General features: G+C 40.4%; 1 protein-coding gene across 3 annotated transcripts in view; it reads left to right on the top strand.

The window, feature by feature from the left end:
- Positions 1-21,222, top strand: part of GRID1 (glutamate ionotropic receptor delta type subunit 1) — a 1,763,123-nt gene that overhangs the window by 1,726,557 nt on the left and 15,344 nt on the right. Inside the window, exon 16 of one of the 3 annotated variants that reach the window (XM_077454599.1) lies at positions 19,940-20,100. The exons of the other annotated variants lie outside the window; for them this stretch is intronic. Coding sequence (XP_077310725.1) covers positions 19,940-20,100 — 161 coding nt within the window. The remainder of the gene's footprint in view (positions 1-19,939; positions 20,101-21,222) is intronic. 3 annotated transcript variants of the gene reach the window in all.

Below are 21,222 nucleotides of genomic sequence, written 5' to 3'. Positions count from 1 at the left end.
GAAATTCGGACGAAAATGCATTCGGACGAAAACGAATGCACATGTCTAGTAATTATCAGCACAGGAACTGCGCAAGCGCAGTGGAATTATAGGTGTTATAATTTTTTCCCCTATAAGGGGCTTTTTGTACACAGAGTGTGTTTGTCTCTGTTTAGCATCACAAATATTTTTAGTATTACAAAAAATTTAGTATCACAAAAGTATTTTGAATATTGCTTGGTACTCTTGAATTTTTGGTGGTTTTCATATGTGGTTTTGGGTGCTTCAGGGTTTAATTAATTAATTAATCCTTTGGGATTTTGATTGATTGACTACGTTGGTGAATAATTGAACGTGTCCACCTCTTTTGGGGTTGTCCACTGTAGGGTAATCAATATAAATGGTTTATAGTGGCACGTGGTTGAATCTAGGATAACAAGAAAAAATCTGTTGGACACAAACACAAAAATTGGGACATTATAGCAAACACATATTTGGTTTGCACAGAGTCTGTAGGGAAGATAAAAGGTAATATAGGGTTTGAGGTAGCGCCAGTAGCCCACAACTACTATTCAATTCTTAAACATAACCTGGTTAGCAGATTGTGTTCTTAGGGAGGCAGCAACCTCATAGCGATTAATTTAAACAGGTCCAACTTTCACATATGCATTTTGTATATTGTTATATTTCATAAGAATTGAAATTAATAATACATTATTAATAGAGCCTGGGGGAGGCACAAGCATTCACATACATCGCTGTTTGACTGTGACCTACTCCATAAGCGCGGCCTTCCTTGTACAAACTGTTAAAAGACTTGCTTAGCTGACATCCCTTCTGGCTCCAGATCCTGTTTGCTGTTTTGCTATGCTCATCTCTGGCTCCCTGACTTTTGACTATCCGTTCCGGTTCCTGAACTCTGGCTATGTTTTGACTACGTTTGTTCTATTTACTTTTATTATTAAACAAGTGTGATTTAATTGTACTTCTGTCTCGGTCTGATTTCATTGTTTCTGACAACTACCTGCTCTGTATTGAATTCGGAAAAAAGCAATAAGCCAATTACACGAGCATACCATTTAAATCCTATGGGCATGCTATATGTGAAGCAAAGAACACTTCCTAGTTGCCATATATAAAAAAATTTAAATGTTTTGCTAGTTTTAGAAGATCATAGATACTACACATTAAAATGGAAAGGTATTTTTAACCTAAAGTTACAAAATGGCTTGTTCGGTAGTTACCTATATTGTATAATTTATACTTGAAAATGTAGTTAGCTGTAAATGGAATATTCTACAATATTCTACAAAGCTCTACAATAGACATTAACACCGGGAGTATGGCTTTATACAGTACAGTAGTAGGTTTTATTATTATTCTTTTTTTTTTTTAAGTTTGCAAAGGAAAGGCAGCTCAAACATCTTAAATGGTTTCATTATTCACCTGGATACACACAGGCTGTAGTCTGATATATATATATATTTTTTTTAAAATACACCAAATTGACCCATTGAAAACAATACTATCCCTGCCTGTGGTATTCAAATGGTATAGTTTGTAGGTACTAGATCCAGGTTAACAAACTTTAGCGTATAATAGCTTTGTTTTTTATTTATTTTTTTTTTTTTTAATATTGAAATAGAGCTAGTATCAAATGGTAACATACAATAGATGGGATCTTCCATCGAGGAGTCAGTTTTGCTTAGGAGATATGCATGTAAACCCTTCTTGCCAGTGTGTACTTATAGGGCTACCAACAAATTTACAACATAAATCCAATATTGTTAGTAGTAGTGGGTATACCCTTCCCCCTTAACACAGATTTTACCAAAAATTAAGATAAACATGCAGTGTCTTATGCGTGGCCCCATAAAATAGTCAAATATGCAATAGTTTGTAATGATAAAAATAAAGGGATCTAATCATTTGGTCAGAACCTGCCCAAGCAATCCAAGATGCTGAATAAATAAATAAGATGAAGCTTGATAATATCAGTCACCCAAGATGCATCTGGAAGGTACTGTATAAGCGACCTTATCCAGTTTCAATATATTTCTCTTCACATTGTTTTTGCACAATTGTTTTTTGCATTTTTGTTATGTTATGGGGCCTGTTATGAGACAATGCATGTTTACTTTTGGACTTGAGGTATGCTTTAATATGTAATATTGCTCACTTTTAAGATGACCACAACTAAATTATTTAAAAAATCCCTTAGCAAATGTTCTTACTTTTAAAAAGTCACACAAATAACTCAATATATATCCAGTAATTTGCTCATATGTTAACAAAGATTTGCAGCCTAGAGCATCTAACTTAACATTTTGATTCTTTGTCAAGTGATAGATCTCACCGAGGCATGAGCTTTTACAGGATACATTGTCTAATTTATTTTTTAAGTTTAGGTGTTGTTACTATGCCTGCAGCATACTCCATGATTGTTATCCAAAGATATAAAAAAAAGTTTTTGTAAACCTGCTTATAGAAACACTATAAGAACATGCTGTGACAAACAGCCTTGGATGGTGCACAGGGTAGTTCTGGATGGAGTACATGCAGCGTCCAGGTAAAAAATAATAATCATGATTGCTTTTTGTAGCTGTTCTTTTCATAAGCTGGTTTTATAAGCTCACGTAAAATACAGCAAATTTTCATGACATTTGTTTTTTTTTGAGCTACTACATATAAGCATATTTTCTTTAGAAATTCTGAGCAATCAATCTTCCATGATCAAACTTAACAGTAGAGAATCATAGGCATACTGTAAAAAACAAATAATATAATATAACTATAAACTATAAAATAAAACTCTTTTAGGTTGGCAGGGAAGGCCACAAATCGATTGATTTTATATAGTATACATAATTCTCAAGGAATGGTAAGCTACAAATGACTTACAACTTATAACAAAGCCCATGCCCCACACTCATTAGTAAAATATAGCAGAAAGGCTTGTCCTAACTTTATGTGCAGGAAATACATGTGTGACTGTTATAGTCCCAGCCCGGTAAAAGGGAAAATTGCTTCTGAGAGATATACAATAAATGGTTATTTCCTTCAAACAATCTGATCTGTGATTAAACAATAGTGGGGTGGACCCTTTTTTCGTTCTAGGCTGCTACCTCTCTGACAGTGACAAATGGAGCTCTGGCCAAAGGATAGGTTCTTGGCTATGTAGAAAGAAGCACCTGGTAAAAATGTTGAAACATTTAATGGTTAAGAGCATAAAATACAGCAAGTGTGTTTTTGGAGAAAAAGCCTCCCCCTCCTCCAGGGCTTGAGCAGTTGATAATGGCACTGAAGCTGACAGTGCCAACAGGAGATGTTAGTCTTCATCAAACCCAAAGTGAAACTAATCTCTTTTTTTTTTTAATGTTATACTTGGTTTTGCACAGAGCAGCCCAGATCCTCCTCTTCTCTGGTCCTTTGCCGGCTCTCCTGTCCCCTCCTTCTGAGTGCCCCCACAGCAAGAAGTTTGCTATGGGGGCACCCGAGCTACAGCTCTGTGTGCCCATGCATACATGGAGCCATGGTTCACACCCCCCTCTCCCCTCATTGACTAACTGATTTTGAAAAACAGCAATGGGAGCCAATGGCACTGCTGCTGTGCCTCAGCCAATTAGGAGGTAAGTCCCAGACAGTTGAGGTAACCGTGCACATTGCTGGATTAAGATGGGCCACAGGTAAGTATTAGGGGGGGGCTAAGGTGACTGCTGCACACTGAAGGGTTTTTTATCCTAATGCATTACAATCACTTTAACAAAAACCCTAGTGCATTCTGTCATAATTTTTTTTACCATTGACTGTTCATGCCAGAAAGAAGGGGTGGCGTTTTTCCCCCAAAACACATTAGCTGTATTTGCTGCACATAACCATTAAATGTTTCAAAAAGTGCTTTAAGTGAGATGAACTTATATCGGGTACTCCTCTGTACACATCCAGAGACTATGGTGGAAAGGTATACACCCGAAATAAAACTATGAAAATTACAATCAAACAGGACAGGAATCCATTCATTTGTAATGTGGGTGGAGGAGCCTTAGTTCAGTGTGGCCATCAATTAAACCCACCTAAGTAGCCCTACTTCTGGTTCACCCCTTTTTTACTATGTCAATATTTATTTATTTTTTAATCAAAAACAAGGTATTTATTGAAGTACAGGCACAGGATAATGCACAACACATAAAATAAATGAAAGACATAAAAAATAACATTCTGTGACATTACAATAGGCACATGATGATGACACTGATACAGTAATGTACACCTGATGGCAGAGATAACCTGCGGGGACTCTGTCACTCAAGCCATAAACATGAAAGCATATAATGTGGCTTAGACCAATGTTTCTTAACTTCAATCCTCAAGTACCCTCAACAGGTAAATTTTTCGTGATTTCCATCAGATGAAGCGGCTGTGGAAATTACTAAGGCAGTGAAACTGATCAAATCACCTGTGCAAAATAATAGGAAGCCTGAAAACATGACCTGTTAGGGGTACTTGAGGACTGGAGTTGAGAAACGTTGGCTTAGACAAAGTGTGGCAGCTGGCCCATATCACATCTACACCGAGGATGGGAATGTCTGGGTTTATCCACGTGTCAGAAGATTGCAGCCTTTGGTCCCAAATTTGATTGAATTTAGATGGGCAGCCCCTGCAAATATAAATTTGTTTCTTGTAGTGTAAAATGGAGATAATTTCTTGGATTCAATCATGAACTATAAGGGGTATGACCTGCATGAAGAAATTGCTTCGTAAAAGTATTTGTTTAGTAAGTTTTTACTATCCTATGTGCATAACTGGATTCATTATTAAACAAGCGTGTAGTGAGCTCCTTCTCAACTTTTTTTTTTTTAACAATCAGGAGCCCCTTTCACTATATCTGAGGGGCCCCTTTTAGTGCTGAAATTTACCTGCAAAGCATAAAACAATTAATCTTGTCTCTTCTGCACCTTAAACTTGAATCACTTATCAGTTGCTTAACTTTGCTTAGAACAAACAAGCAATTTGAACTACTCAAATTACTAGCTATCAATCGCTAGTGGCTACTATATGCTACCTGTGTACCTTTTTAAAAAGTGAGCCATTCGGCTTATACTGCATGCAAAGTGATCAATAGATAGAATAGATGTGCACGACGGAAAGATTTGATTCCTTGTGGGTTCATTTGTTAAGTTAATCATTTTGTTTTGTCATATTTGGTATGTTAGAATGATTTGTTTTCGGACTTGTTTTGTATATTTGGATTCGTCTTGTATAATCATTGTTCCGAATCGATTCGTATTTTCAGGAGTTATTTTTGAAGATTGGCTATATTAGTTTTAACATGTTAATTTAATATTTTGGAAGATTACTTATGCATTCTGGTTCATTCCTGCTAGTCCAACCCACAAAGAGAAATACAGTACCAAAAGAAACAAATGCTCCTGCGCTCAAAAGGTTGCCATAGGGTAGACTGGAGAAGTAGGGGAAAAAACTTCACAAATCACACTACTGCATTGGCTGTGCTGCCACCCTCAGCAGGTCAAAGGGAACTCAAGAGTAACTCTAAAGCCACATACACACTATCAGATTTTCTGCTGATTTTTTTCCTTAGAAGTTTCAATTTGTATGCAATCAGGCAGGCCCTTGCACTACATTGTTTTGGAAAATCTGATAGTGCGTATGGGGCTTTAACCACTTCAGCCCCGGACCATTTTGCTGGTCAAAGACCAGACCACTTTTTGTGATTCGGCACTGCGTCGATTTAACTGACAATTGCGCGGTCATGCGACATGGCTCCCAAACAAAATTGACATCCTTTTTTTCCCACGAATAGAGCTTTCTTTTGGTGGTATTTGATCACCTCTGCAGTTTTTATTTTTTGCGCCATAAACAAAAATAGAGCGACAATTTTGAAAAAAACACATTATTTTTTACTTTTTGTTATAATAACTATCCCCCAAAAATATATAAAAAAATGTTTTTTTTCCCTCAATTTAGGCAGATACATATTCTTCTACATATTTTTGGTAAAAAAAATCGCAATAAGCGATTATTGATTGGTTTGCGCAAAAATTATAGCGTTTACAAAATAGGGGATAGTTTTATGCCATTTTTATTAATAATTTTTTTTACTAGTAATGGCGGTGATCAGCAAATTTTATTGAGACTGCGACATTATGGCGGACACATCGGACATTTTTGACGCATTTTTGGGACCATTGTCATTTATACAGCAATCACTGCTATATAAATGCAGTGATTCCTGTGTAAATGACACTGGCAGTGAAGGGGTTAACCAGTGGGTGGCAGTGTAGGGGTTAAGTGTTCCTAGGGGTGTGTTACTAACTGTTGGGGGCTGGGCTTTAATTTAGTGAACACTGATCTCTGCACCAATCACATGGAGCAGAGATCAGCATCACTAGTTGCTAGGCAGAAAGGGGAGATGCTGTTTACAACGGCATTTCCTCGTTCAGCCGCCTCGTAAGATGATCGCGGGTATGCCCGCGGCGATCGAGTCCGCGGGACCCGCGACCGGACCCACGGGGGTCCCGACCAGCATGCGAGTGCGCCGCCGCCGGCGGCAAATTTAAAGGGACGTACAGGTACGCCCATTTGCCTGCCCGTGCCATTCTGCCGACATACAACGGTGTGCGCTGGTCGGGAACCGGTTAAAGAAAACAAGAACAGAGGGCGTGTCATGGATCTACAGAAATGTTTGTCAGCTTACCTCTCCTTGTGTACAGCTTAAGAGGGCAGCCACTCTCACTTGGCTGCTTAAGTAATCTCATCTCAAAACATGGCTCCACCCCAGCCCCTATCAGGGAACTCTATATTAACCTGTGCACTGCAAGTCAGCCTTGCTGATCAATATTGTGTGTTTGACTTCTATGTGCTACTTGCTGTGTTTCTGATTCCAGTTACTCATCTTGGCTTGTTCTTGACTATCCTTACCTACTGGTTGCCCCAACCTTTGGCTATCTCCTGATTATCCTTTGTTGTCACAGTCTGCTGCTTCCTCCCTACCTTCCTATAGTCTACTGTGAGTGCGAGCCGGGAGGCCCTAGGGGTCGCGACCTGGAGCCAGACTGCAGCTAAAACCACCCCCACCACTAGGGGCTTCTGGTGAACACAAACTGGCTCTCAGGTTCTGCACCCTGGGAAATCTCATGCTCTAGCTCCCAGTGTCATTTGTGTTGGTACTACAGAGTACCTGCTCTCCTGTATCACCCAGAGCTCCATCCACAGCAATCAGCCATACTGTCCACTACCTTGAGGTGCACTACAGACCCCAACGGGGTGCATCTGCCACCTGGACTCAGGTGACCTGACAGGGCGCACCAGCCTTGCTCATTACCTTTGCAACACAAAAATATTTATTAAAATAAAATGTGGTACTCACAAACGAGTGTTAAAGTCAAGCATATTATGTAGAGTCCATCGATGGCCTCATACAGCAGGATCTGCTGGCCAGTAAACTTGAGTGGGATGAGAACAATCAAAGATTAACTGAAGTGTTTTGAGGGTGACCTCTCTTTCCTCGAAATGCATCAGCTGTCACTTTTTCAAAAGAGCACAGCTGTTCAGGGCTCTACCTACATGACCATGTCATCCATTCACAGTTCTGTGAATTAATGAACTGCAAGTACTGACATCCTTTGCAGCTGTCGGCTTCTAGTTCTCAATGAACTACCACACTGCAGTTAAGCACTGTGGTAGTTCAGTGGTTCTTTCTGCCAGTGTGAAACTGGCAGGAAGTACAGGCAGACAGATTATACTGACAGTCTGTGGGAGACCTGCATGGCGCCAGCGAACTGCTGATCACTGGTGCAATGCTTCTCAGGCTTCTAAAAAAAAAATAGTACACACATTTTTTTTTTTTAACCAGTTAAGCCCCCGACCATTTTGCTGGCCAAAGACCAGAGCACTTTTTGCGATTTGGCACTGTGTCGATTTAACTGCCAATTGCGCTGTCATGCGACGTGTCTCCCAAACAAAATTGACGTCTTTTTTTTCCCACAAATAGAGCTTTCTTTTGGTATTTGATCACCCCTACAGTTTTTTTTTGCGCAATAAACAAAAAAAGAGTGACGAATTTTGAAAAAAACACATTATTTTTTACATTTTGCTATAATAAATATCTCCCAAAAATATATAAAAAAATGTTTTCCTCAGTTTAGGCCGATATGTATTCTTCTACATATTTTTGGTAAAAAAAAAAAAATCACAATAAGCTTGTGATTGGTTTGCGCAAATGTTTTAGTGTTTACAAAATAGGGGATAGTTTTATGGCATTTTTAGTAATAATCTTTTTTTACTAGTAATGACAGCGATCAGCGATTTTTATTGTGACTGTGACATTATGGCAGACACATCAGACATTTATACAGCAATCAGTGCTATACAAATGCACTGATTCCTGTGTAAATGACACTGACAGTGAAGGGGTTAACCACTAGGTGGCAGTGTAGGGGTTAAGTGTGTCCTGAGGAGTGATTCTAACTGTGGGGGGGGGGGGCGTTGCAACGTCACTGATCTCTGCTCCCAATCACAGGGAGCAGAGATAGGTGACACTGTCACTAGGCAGAATGGGGAGATGCTTGTTTACATTAGCATCTCCCCTTTCTTTGTCTCTGTGAGGCGATCGTGGGTATCCCCACAGACATCGAGTCCATAGGACCCGTGACCCAACTCACGGAGGTCTCGGCTGTCGCACGCGCATGCTGCCGGCAGGGCATACGCGATGGCACTTTGACAAATTTAAAGGGACGTACAGGTATGCCCATTTACCCAGCCGTGCCATTCTGCCGACGTACATCGGCGTGCGCCGGTCAAGAATCGGTTAAAAGGTGAACTTATCCTTTCATTTTGGATTCATTCATTATGTTATGATTTGGAGATTCTAATGGATCCACCTCCATCCAATCCAAACACAATAATTAGGAATCATCATCTTATTTCACTTGTATACCTTACGGTATTTATTGCAATATGTTAACATTTCATATGTAGTGCATTCTTTATAATAATAAAGCTCAGAGAATGAAGGGCTTAGCCCAGCCCTGACAGTTGGTCAGGATGCTGAAAAAGTTATTTCTGATGTATGCCAATCCCTTAAAGTAAATGCCAAAACATTTTTTTTTTTTGCTTTGAATAGAGTGAAAAAGGATTATAATCCTTGTCATTGTATTACTTATGTCAGTGGCCATGCTAGGAAGATTCACCTTCTCTTTTTCTGCTGGTGACCATTGTTTTAGTGACAGAAAGTGATGGGAGATCCAAAAGATTTGTCATGAGAACAAGAGGTGAGGGTAAATATTCCAATGAGTGACACCTTTTCTAGTTACAACTTAGGCCGCATACACACGATCGGAAATTTGGCCAGCAAAAGACTGATGAGAGCTTTTGGTCGGAAAATGAGATTGTGTGTATGCTCCATCGGACTTTTGCTGGCCGAATTTTGGCCAACAAAATAATGAGAGCATGTTCTCCATTTTTCGGTCAGAAAATGTTCCTATCCGAAAATGCGTTTGTGTGTATGCAATTCCAACGCACAAATGCCGTGTACACACGGTCGAACTGTATGACGTACTTAGTCCGTTGAAACACATTTCAGCGGACAATCCCCTCGTGTGTGGGCTTCAGCAGACTTTTTCAGCGTGCAGTCCGGAGTACTAAGAATTTCGGTTTTTCCAAAAATCTTTCCGTCGTACTTTGGTTTCAGCGGACAATACTGTCGTCAGTATGCTAGTCCGACGGACTAAGAATGGCGCATGCCCAGAAAGGATTTACAGGGCTTTGCTGTGTCTTGGACTTCCTATTTCTAGTCCTGTCGTACGTGCTGTACGTCATCGCGCAAGCTTTCGTCGGACTGTTTGTGTATCCGTGTGTGGTCAAGTCCCTTCAGTGGAAAGTACGCCGGATTGTCCGTCGGATTGTATGATGGACTAAGTACGTCATACAGTTCGACCGTGTGTACGCGGCAAAAAACACACATGCTCAGATTCAACTACAAGACGGAAGCTATTGGCTACTGGCTATTGAACTTCCTTTTTCTAGTCCCGTCAAACATGTTGTATGTCACCGTCGTTGTTGACAGTCAGAATTTGGTGTAACCGTGTGTATGTAAGACAGCTTGAGCGAAAACCCATTGGAATTCCGTTGGGAAAACCATCAGAGCTTTTTCTGACCAAAATTTCCGATCCTGTATACGTGGCATACGAGGGCAATTCATCTAACTTTGTAGGAATTTTTCTCACTTCTTGTTGTGGCCCTGTGTTTGTTAAGTGAAGGGAAATCACAGGCAGTGAAAAATGAACTCATACATTTCATCTCCTCACTACACTATCCAAAAGAAAAAAAAATAGTTTTTCCCATACATACATTTTAAACTGGCATGTTTTACACAATACTCAAATTATTTAAATGTATAAATGTACATTGTTTCAACCTTATTTTTGTGGAGCATTAGTAGATTTGTTCATAGTTTTAGCTGGAAAAAATGTACAGTTTCCAGAATCAAGTACAATTGACAAGCACAACTTATACAACTTGAAATAATAGCTTAAAAAAAGTGATGTATCCAAAATTGCATGACAGCTCTTGAACGTACATCACATGAGAGTTCTTGAACTTCTTTTTTGGCTCATATAAAAGGTCATCTCTATTCAGAGTTGTATTGTATGTATCTTCATTAAATTGTCAGGTGGACTATAAAGTTCCAGATTGAGGCAATCATTGAATTTTGCATTATCACTCCCTGCTTGAACTACTTGAAGGTTCTAGTAGAGAATCATGCTGTGATATTGCAAATGAAAATTGTTTTATAATATGTGTGTAAGAATTTTATCTTAGAAAATAATCTAGTCATAATTGATTTAATTTACATATTATTGTTTCATTTTTGTAAGTGTAATGTGTTGAAATTGAGTTTTAATTAGCATGGTTGATATTACAGGTGTTTACAGTTAGTTTGTCCCCAAAAACCCCAAAATTGTTATGAATTGGAAAGAAAGTGGCGATAGGGTCCGTTTTAGACAGGACACCTCATCCCAATAAGGTCAAATCAAAAAATTGGGAAGGAAAGAAGGGATTATTGCGGTGCCAAAAAATATGCATACACAATGATTTATAAAATGTTATATAATTAATTATATTACATTTAATTACAAAAAACAAAAGATGATAAAAAACAAATAATTATAGGGAGCGATAATGAAGGCCAGAGTGTGGTAATCGGCCTTTAACCAGTTGAGATCCGCGCTATAGCCAAATGACGGCTACAGCATGGACCTCCTTTTCTCCTATTGACGATCCCGACCCCTTACCACGTGATCAGCTGTCAGCCAATGACAGCTGATCATGTGATATAATGGAGCCGGTAATCGGCTATTATTCCTCCTCGCGCTGACAGCGCGAGGAGAAAAAAAAAGAGCCGATCACCGGGGGCCGTGATGGGGACATCAGTGCCGATCACGGCCAGCCCTGCCAGGGCCCACCTGCCCCCTGCCAGTGCCACCTCATCAATAAAAAAGTGCCCCCGTCAGTGCCACCCATCAGTGCCCATCGTGCCACCCAGCAGTGCCCATAGTGCCACCCATCAGTGCCCACAGTGCCACCCATCAGTGCCCACAGTGCCACCCAGCAGTGCCCGCAATCTGCCTCAACAACGGTGCTGCACCCCAGTGCCCCATATCCGTGCCCATCAGTGTCATCTACCAGTGCCCATCAGTGCCCAGCAGTGCCACCTATCAGAGCCACCTATCAGTGCCACCTATCAGTGCCCATCAGTCCCATCTATCAGTGGTACCTATCAGTGCCCCTTAGTGCCACCCATCCGTGCCACCCATCTTATCTGTGCCCATCGGTGCCGCCTTATCTGTGCCCATCAGTACTACCTTATCTGTGCCCATCAGTACTACCTTATCTGTGCCTATTGGTGCCACCTTAACTATGCCTATCAGTGCCCACCAGTGCAGCCTATCAGTGCCCACTAGTGCAGCCTATCAGTGCCCACCAGTGCAGCCTATCAGTGCCGCCTCATCAGCGCACTTCAATGAAGGAGAAAAATGACCTGTTTGCAAAATTTTATAACAAACTATTAAACATGATTTTTTTTTTTTTTTGCATCTTTTTTTGTTTGTTTAGAAAAAAATAAAACTCCCAGCTGTAATTAAATACCACCAAAAGAAAGCTCTATTTGTGGGGAAAAAAATGATAAAAAAATGTATTTGGGTACAGTGTTGTATGCCCGCGCAATTGTCATTCAAAGTGCATCAGCGCTGAAAGCTGAAAATTGGTCTGGGCAGGAGGGGGGTTTAAGTGCCCAGTAAGCAAGTGGTTAATGAGATATTCAAGTTGGATCTACCCAAAAAGGGGAAGATCCGACTTGAATATCTCATTAAAGGCCGATTACCACACTGGGGCCTTCATTATCTCTCCCTATAATTATTTGGTTGTTATTATCTTTTGTTTTTTGTAATTACATTGTGATGTAATAAAATTAATTATATACCATTTTAGAAATCATTGTGTATGCATATTTTTTGGCACCGCAATAATCCCTTCTTTCTTTCCCAAAATTGTTATGTTTACTAAAGGACCAGTCAATCAAACCCATACTGTAACAAACCTGGGTAATTCAAGCTAGGTAATTGATGAAAAAGATGAAGGCAAAGATTACATAGTTACATAATCAGGTTGTAAAGGACTCAAGTCCATCTAGTTCAACCAAAAAAAATAAAAAATACAATCCATATATACAATCCTTCACCCACATGTGTTCCAGAGGAACGTGAAAAAGCCCAGCAAAGCATGCTCCAATTTGCTCCAGCAGAGGAAAAAAATCCTTCCTGATCCAGGAGAGGCAATCGGATTTTCCATAAATAGATCAACTTTCCCTAAAAAGATTACTTTCTTTGAAAACTATTTGTGACAACTATAAGGATATTGTGTTAGAGGCCACTAAAATGTTATGCAAATCTTGACTTTTCCCTGAAAAGCTGTGCTTTAACCCACCCCTTTCCAAGCTTTACATTTTGTCCTTTATAATGATGACTATCTTCCATGATCAATAGGAAGGTTCAGAAGAATAGTGAGTCAAGCTTGACCCCTGGAAAAGTGGAAATTTGTATATAACTTCATCTGTTGAACATAGTTTGCACTGAAGGTATTTTTGTGCGTTTTGAGTTTCTTTTCTAATAGGAAAGGCTCCTTAACAAACTGTAAATAGCAGGTTTTTAAGAAGGCCAGTGGCGTAACTAGAACCTTCAGGGCCCCGATGCAAGAAACCATGAAGGGCCCCCCTGAACCCCAGCCAGGGCCCTTCCCTCCGAGTCCGGCGGTGGAACTCCAGGGCGTGGTCACAGGTATGACCTTTGTGAGCCCTGTAGTTCCACCACTGGTATCAGTAGTTTTTATTAATTTTTTACAATTTTTAGGTGCCCCATTGGGGGACTGTCCCTAGGCAGGATTGGGTCCCCGTCCCCAGAAGAGATGAGGTCCTTTTCTCCAGGGCAGATGAAGTTACTGCCCCCAGGTGAGAAGGGGTCCCTGTCCCCAGGGGAGGTGGGGGTGCCTGTCCCCACGTGAGAAGGGGTCCCTGTCCCCAGGGGGATATGGAGGGGGTATGTAATAGTGTGTGCTAGCTGCCTATGCTGCTGCCGGCCATATGTAGAGGGGGCTGCATGGGCCCCCTGCATCACAGGGCCCAGTTGCGGTCGCGACTGCTGCACCCCCTATAGTTACGCCCCTGAAGAAGGCAATGGCTGCCTGCTCCTTATCAGCTGATGGCTTATCAGCTGTAAGCGAGATTCCCAGCTGACAGCTGGATGTAAAAACAATTGTCGACATCATCAAAATACATTGATACAGATATTAAGGGGAACCCCACGCCAATTTTTTTATTTTTTTAAATAAAAGATTAAGATCAATATCAGACCTTTAGCCAAGTATTCAGCCTGGCAGGCCAAAAAAGGGGGAGCATGTGAGCATCCCCTCCTAAACCATACCAGGCCACATGCCCTCAACATAGGGGGCTGTTTTGAGGCCAGCCCCTCCCCCCGAAGCATTCTGTCACCATGTTGATGAGGACAAGGGCTCTTCCCCACAACCCTGGGCCCGTGGTTGTGGGGGTGTAGGGGGTGACTTATCAAAATCTAGACGGACTCTTTAACAAGGATAAAAAAAAAGAGAAAAAATTTCACATAGGAAGAATGGGTGAGCAGCCAACACTCCACTAGACAGAAAGTGAAACACAAAAAAACATTAGTGTAGCACTCAAATTACAGTGAAAAGGAAAAAAAAAATGTAAAAATGTATAACAATGGATATATGAAATAATAATGAAAAAGATAAAAATTGAAAAAGATAATATAACATGACATGTTAGTCCATCTTGATTGAGTGAACCATAATGGTGTGATTAAAAGTCAACAATGGTGAATAGATGCAATAACAAATCTTGAAAAGTGCTTGATCATGAAGTGCAGTCAGGAGAAGTAAGGTTGGTACGCTTACCAGATAAGGTGGATGCAAGTACCATATAGCACATGGGTCAAACAGGCATGATGAGGAATGGGCCTCAATGGAGTATTCTGTGAATGGTCCAGTAAGTGGAAGGTAGACACGAAGGAACCGATCACACTTCAAACAAACAAACTCCAAAGTATGATCCAACACACGTACAGCGCACAGTGCAATCTATTGTGGGGAAAAAAAGTCCCAGAACCTACCAAAAATGCATATATGTGAACGTGTCCCATGGGAAAATATGTTAAATGGACTGTAGTGCGTTTCTACAAAATGAAAAAAAATGCATTGGAATAGAATAGAATAGTGAAGGTTGATGCACCTATTAGGTGCAATTGCTGTGTTTGTCCTATTGAATAAATTCTGCCCATTTCATGTGCTAGTGGCAAAACCCTTCCCAGATATATCTAAGAAAAGTTTTGGATGTAGACCAAGTTTAATATTGCCTAAACCAACTTATTAGACTGTCCCATTATTTTTTTAATATTCCACTGGGGGAAGAGAAAGAGAAATTGCTGTTTGGAGCCGTCTGTTCATTCAGAACATCAGACTTATTTAATAAAATGTCCAATAACTTATTGATGCTGATTAAAGATAATCTTTGACTGATCAAGCTTAAAGTATTTGTAAAGGCAGAAGTTTTTTTTACCTTAATGCATTTTATGCATAAAGGTAAAAAAAAACCTTCAGTGTGCAGTTCCCCCCTCAGCCTCCCCTAATCATTTCCTAAGCCCGATCTTGATCCAGTGATGTGCACGAGACCCAAGGCTCTCTTGGGTCTCTCCCTCCTGATTGGCTGAGATGCAGCAGATGGAGCCATTATCTCCCACTGCTGTCAATCACAGCCAGTGAGGCGGGAGTGTGGATGGGGCTGAACCATGCTCTCTGTCTTATGGATGCAGAGAGTCAGCATGGGAGCAAACACACTTGAGTGCCCCCACAGAAAGGGGCTTGCTATGGGGGCACTCAACAAGGGGTGGGGGGGAGACAGAGTGCTGGCAGGGACCCAGGAGGAGGATTGGGGATGCTTTATGCAAAACCGCTGCACAGAGCAGGTACGTTTTTTTTTGTTTTTTTGATAAAAATCCTTTCCTTTACAATTACTTTAAACCTGAACTATGTTTAACTAAAAAAAATGAAGATCGACCCTCACACTTCTTAAGAATTCACCATTGTTTTTAAAAACGAGTTTCTAACACCAATTAATAGCAACCTTCATTGGCAGTCCCATGTCATCTAGCATGAGAATGAAGAATGGAAATAAAGCCCCATGTTCAATCCTGATGATGTGGACATGTTAACATGAACATTACATTTGACCTGAAAAGCATTCTTATTATCATTCATAACCAATACCATATCACCATCTAATGCAAAATTAAATATATATTTTTTAGACACATGCATTCATTATAATTAATTTTTACATACTTGTATATACAGTACGTGTGCATGTGAAAATAAATAATAAAAGCAGCACAAATTATTTAAAATCCATGACAGACATTAAAGGATTTCTACATCTAAAACAATTACATCTTATAAAGCTGATAATAGTGTGCAATTTTTGTTCCTTGAATACCTTTGATGTATAATACTACAGATTGTCCACAGTGTACATACAAATTAGATTCTTTTAATGCCTTAATGACTTGTTCAAAGCCAAGCTTATAGTAAACCTACAGGGAAATGAAAAACAAAAAAAAAAAAAAAAAAAAATGAATAAGCCTGCCATGATATAATGGGCACCTTAAAGTGACGCTGACACTACAGAGTAAAAAAAATAGAGCCGACCTGTAGAAGAAGATGCTTTCCATTTACCTTTGCAGTGACTTGTGTGTTAAAACATTACTGTGTTGCTAATCTCTGAGTGTTGCAGACATCCAACATTTCAATGTATGTGAATGCCCTTTTCTCTAACTGTGGTTTCTCCCATTGTGTGATAAGGCACTATAGAATGTATAAGCCAATGAGAGAAACCACGAAGTGAGGTGGAGGAGTAGGTATTTGATACAACCAAAGTGCCAAATACCTGACGTGACGGGTTCAACAACAAAGCAAAGTTTAAAGTGGAACCTCAGTCATTTTTTTCATCATTCCATTGATTTAATCTTCTGCCCTTATTATTTTTACTTTAGATAGTAAAACGTTTTTTTTTCTGCCAGTAAATACTTTATACAGCCCACTTCCTGTTTTGTGTCTGGTCATGCACCACTGTCTCTCTCTCTCTCACTCTTGTGAGAGTTTGCCAGGAAGGGAGGGGAGACAAGTCATAAGAGGGCCAATGAGAGCTGCAGAGCTGGAGGTGTGCCTCTGTGTGAATCCAGGAAGTGAACAGGCAGCAGCTTCAGCTGCCCACAGTTAAAATGGTGCAACGAGACTCAGTGGAGGGAGATTTCTACAGCATATTTGGCAATTACAGAATCACAGTATAGATAAAATAATCTGCAAAGTGGTTGGAGGGAAGCTTCGGAATGGCAAAGATGGTTTTTATTACAAATTATGTGAGCAGACTGCAGTTCCTATTTAAACACACAGACAGCCTGAAACATAAATATAGCATCTTCTTTTACAGGCTAGAGTGACAGTGTCATTTTAGGGTGCTTTGCTGATCTGAAATTGATTAAATCCTTAGTTGGAAACCAATAAAATGTAGACTTTGTGCCAAGAAACCCAATCTGCCTCCTTTTATATTACAGCACTAAGCTGCTCTGATACACCGACCAGTATTGTGGGTGCCAGGCAGACTATCCAGCCTGGTGGGTATCCAGAAGTAAGACATGGTACTTTGATGGTGCTTTATATTTTCATGTCCTACTGGTTTACCATAAGCTGGGGTCTGCTGAAGTTAGAAATGCACATTTGCCTTTAGCTTAACAGAAAGTACTGGCCTGATGGAAAAGATCCAGTGGATTAAACACAAGCATTTCTCCCTGTCTCATGCAATGTCCAGTAAATAATAATCTGATCTTGTTACACCCCCAGGAAGCTCTGAATACTGTAGGGAAACTGGTAATGGGGCAATGGTAAATATTTTTGAAAGTGTTACATACGGTATTAACCCTCTTCCCATCTGCACTATAGCCAAATGACGGCTATAGCATGGACCAACTTTGCTGGGGGGGCATCAATAGACATCCTCCCGTGCTCGAGTGGACTGCTAATTGTCTGAGACTTGGCTAATCAGAGATCTGAGTAAGGGGTTGATCCCGACCCCTTATCACGTGATCATGTGATGCAAACAGAGCCGGTTATCGGCTATTTTTTCTCCTCACGCTGATAACTTGAGAAATCACCAGCAGCTGTGAGAGGGACTTCAGTGCAGATCATGGAGAACCTCTGCATAGTCATCTGTGCCCACCTGTGCCACCAGCCAGTGCCACCTAACAGTGCACAACAGCACCGCCTACCAGTGCCCACCAGCACCACCTACCAATGCCCACAGTGCCACCCATCAGTGCCCACAGTGTAACATATCATGCCCACAGTGCCATCCCACAGTGCCACCTATAAATGTCACCAATCAGTGCCTCATCACTAGTGCTGCTTATGAATACCACCTAGCAGTGCTCATCAGTGCCACCTACCAGTGCCCACCAGTGCCCATCAGTGTCACCTACCAGTGCCCATCAGTGGCACCCACCAGTGGCATCTTATCAGTGCCTTTCAGTGTTGCACTATCGGTGCCCATCAGTGCAGCCCATCAGTTCCCATTAGTGCAGCCTTTCAGTGCCCATCAGTGCAGCCTCATCAGCGAATATCAGTGAAGGAGAAAAATTACCTGTTTGCAAAACAAACTATAAAACATGTTTTGTTTTTGTTTTTTTACATTTCTGTCTTTTTTTGTTTGTTTAGCAAAAAATAAAAACCCAAGAGATGATTAAATACCACTAAAAGAAAGCTCTATTAGTGTGAAAAAAATTATAAAAATGTAATTTGAGTACAACAGTGTTGCATGACCGTACAATTGTCATTTAAAATGTGACAGTGCTGAAAGCTAAAAATTGGTCTGGGCAGGAGGGGGGATTAGCCCAGTAAGCAAGCGGTTAAATAATTAGGGCATAAGGATGAGTGAAATTTTACCTTTTTGTCTCTTTGAAACTTTGATTTCTATGAAGATTTGATATTTTGGTAAAAGTTATTGTAGTCATATGGGAAGGCAGAATTAAGGTGGTTTTTGGTAAGTTTTATAAGATATTGGTGAGCTTTAAATTGCTCTTGTAGGTTAGGCCCCTTTCACACTGGGGCAGTTTTCAGGCGCTACAGCGCTAAAAATAGCGCCTGAAAAAAACAGCCCCTTTCACTCCAGTGTGAAAGCCAGAGGGCTTTCACACTGGAGCGGTGCTCTAGCAGGACGGGGAAAAAAGTCCGCTCCTAAACCGCTCCTACCCATTGAAATCAATGGTGCAGCGCGGCTATACCGCCGGCAAAGCAGCGCTGCAGCGGCACTTTGCGAGCCATTTTAACCCTTTTTCAGCCGCTAGTGGGGGTTAAAACTGGCCCGCTAGTGGCCGCAGACCGCCGCTAAAACGATGGTAAAGGTCAGCTAAAAATAGCCACGCTTTACCGCCAATGCCTGCACCGCCCCGTATGGCCCTTACTAAACATTCTTTTAACTATCTTTTGTGCCGGAAATTGATCCTCATTGTTTTAAAAATGTTATTCATGAAATAAAAAAAAAACAGCAAGTGGAAAAAAGTAGAATAAAGTGACAGCACACAAAAAAAAAGATGGAAAGCACACAGAAAAAGGAAAACATACAAAGAAATCTAAATGAAAGGTCACAAAAAGAAATAGACGAAACTGTCCTCAATACACCCCCAAACCCCCAAAAATAAGCCCAAACAGATCATTGAACACAATTGAGAATTTGCATTTGAGCTACATTTTGCCAACTGCAAATTCAAAAATAACAAACACCATACTTACCTGCTCTGTGCAGTGGTTTTGCACAGAGCAGCCCAGTTCCTCAACTTCTCTGGCCCCTCCCTCCTGCTGAGTGCCCCCTCTCTCTCTTCATTGGCTCACTGGCTTTTATTGACAGCAGTGGAAGCCAATAGAGCCCGCTGGTGTGTCTCAACCAATCAGGAGGGAGAGTCCCAGACAGCCGAGGCTCTCGTGCAATATCGCTGGATCAAGGTAAGTATTAAGGGGCTTATGGGGGCTGCTGCCATTAGAACCTGCTGCTTTTAGAACCACTTTAATATTTTTCCTAGCCAGGCATTATGTAACCAGGGAATTATCCATATCAAAAGATTTGAGCTGCTTATGTCTTGCCCTGTTTTCAATAGTTTAGGCTGTGCAAAGGGTAGAAGTGGGATTACTTGATAACATTTTTGAATGGTAATATATTTTTCCCAGAAATTACTTTTTATTTGGGGGTCTGCGAGTTTGAGACCATGACCCGCACCCACCTGGTCAACTTCCATCTTTCTTGACTGCGCAGGAAGCCACTCCTGGCCATCCCTGGAAGACGGACAACTCACGAATCCCATTGCAGAATCCTTTACCCGTGTCCCATTGGCTTCCTGTGCAGGAATGCACAGTGGAATCTGACCTAGATGATATAGGCTGCATCCCACAGACTCACAAAACCCCACAAAAAAGGTAATGTAATTTGCTTTTTTATTAATAAAAATGTTTTTTTTTTAGATAAATTGAATTATGTAAATTGCACTATAAGGCATTGAAACAAATGTCTTTAGAAATGAGCCTACATTTAAACAATGTTGGAATTGCAATTGTTTATAGAAGACAGCAAAAAAAAAATAACTGATTGCATATTCACAGTGGCATGATTAATTTTAACTGTCAAAACTTGAATTCATTGGCTGGCTGTGAATTAAACTATCACAAAATATTATCAGATCTCACCATGTTTTCCTATTCATTTGGTGTCCTTTCACCTGAAACCTTGAGCAATGGCTGTAAAGCAGTTGAGAAACCACTCAAGTGAAAATATTCTGTAAATGTAGATCATGTGTCTTGATTTTGATGCATACTTTAACTCTAGAGCACAATGTACATGCCAATTATTGAAATCCATTGCTTTCACAGATTGACAATCAAGAGCAAAACAGGAAAGTGCATGTTTGCACAGGGCAACCTCCTAAGTTTGGGGTTAACCCATGACATGCTGACTGAAACCACACAATCATGTTATAAATATTAATATCAAATAATTCATGATTATTAAATTATAGTTTCCATAAAAACTGCTTACATGCAGTTTTACATTACATTACAAGTGAGTACATCCCTCACATTTATGTAAATATTTTATTATATCTTTTCATGTGACAACACTGAAGAAATGACACTGTCCTACAATGTAAAGTAGTGAGTGTATAGCTTGTATAAATTTGCTGTCCCCTCAAAATAACCTCAACATAAATCAACACAGCCATTAATGTCTAAACCGCTGGCAACAAAAGTCAACATACCCCTAAGTGAAAATGTAACAATTAACCATTTTCCCTCCCCGATGTCATGTGACTCATTGTTATATAGTGTTACAAGGTCTCAGGTGTGAATGTGGAGCAGGTGTGTTAAATTTGGTGTTATTGTTCTCACTCTTTCATACTGGTCACTGGAAGTTAAACATGGCACCTCATGGAAAAGAATATTCAGAGGATCTAAAAAAAGAATTGTTGCTCTACATAAAGATGTCCTCGTCTATAAGAAGATTGCCAAGTCCCTGAAACTGAGCTACAGCATGGTGGCCAAGAC

The sequence above is a fragment of the Lithobates pipiens genome, unplaced genomic scaffold (assembly GCF_037356315.1).
Source record: "Lithobates pipiens isolate NorthernLeopardFrog02 unplaced genomic scaffold, aLitPip1_a1.2 Scaffold_25, whole genome shotgun sequence".
Classification (NCBI taxonomy): Eukaryota; Metazoa; Chordata; class Amphibia; order Anura; family Ranidae; genus Lithobates; species Lithobates pipiens.
Note: the sequence above shows the minus strand (reverse complement) of the source record. Positions and strands in the feature narration are given on the sequence as shown.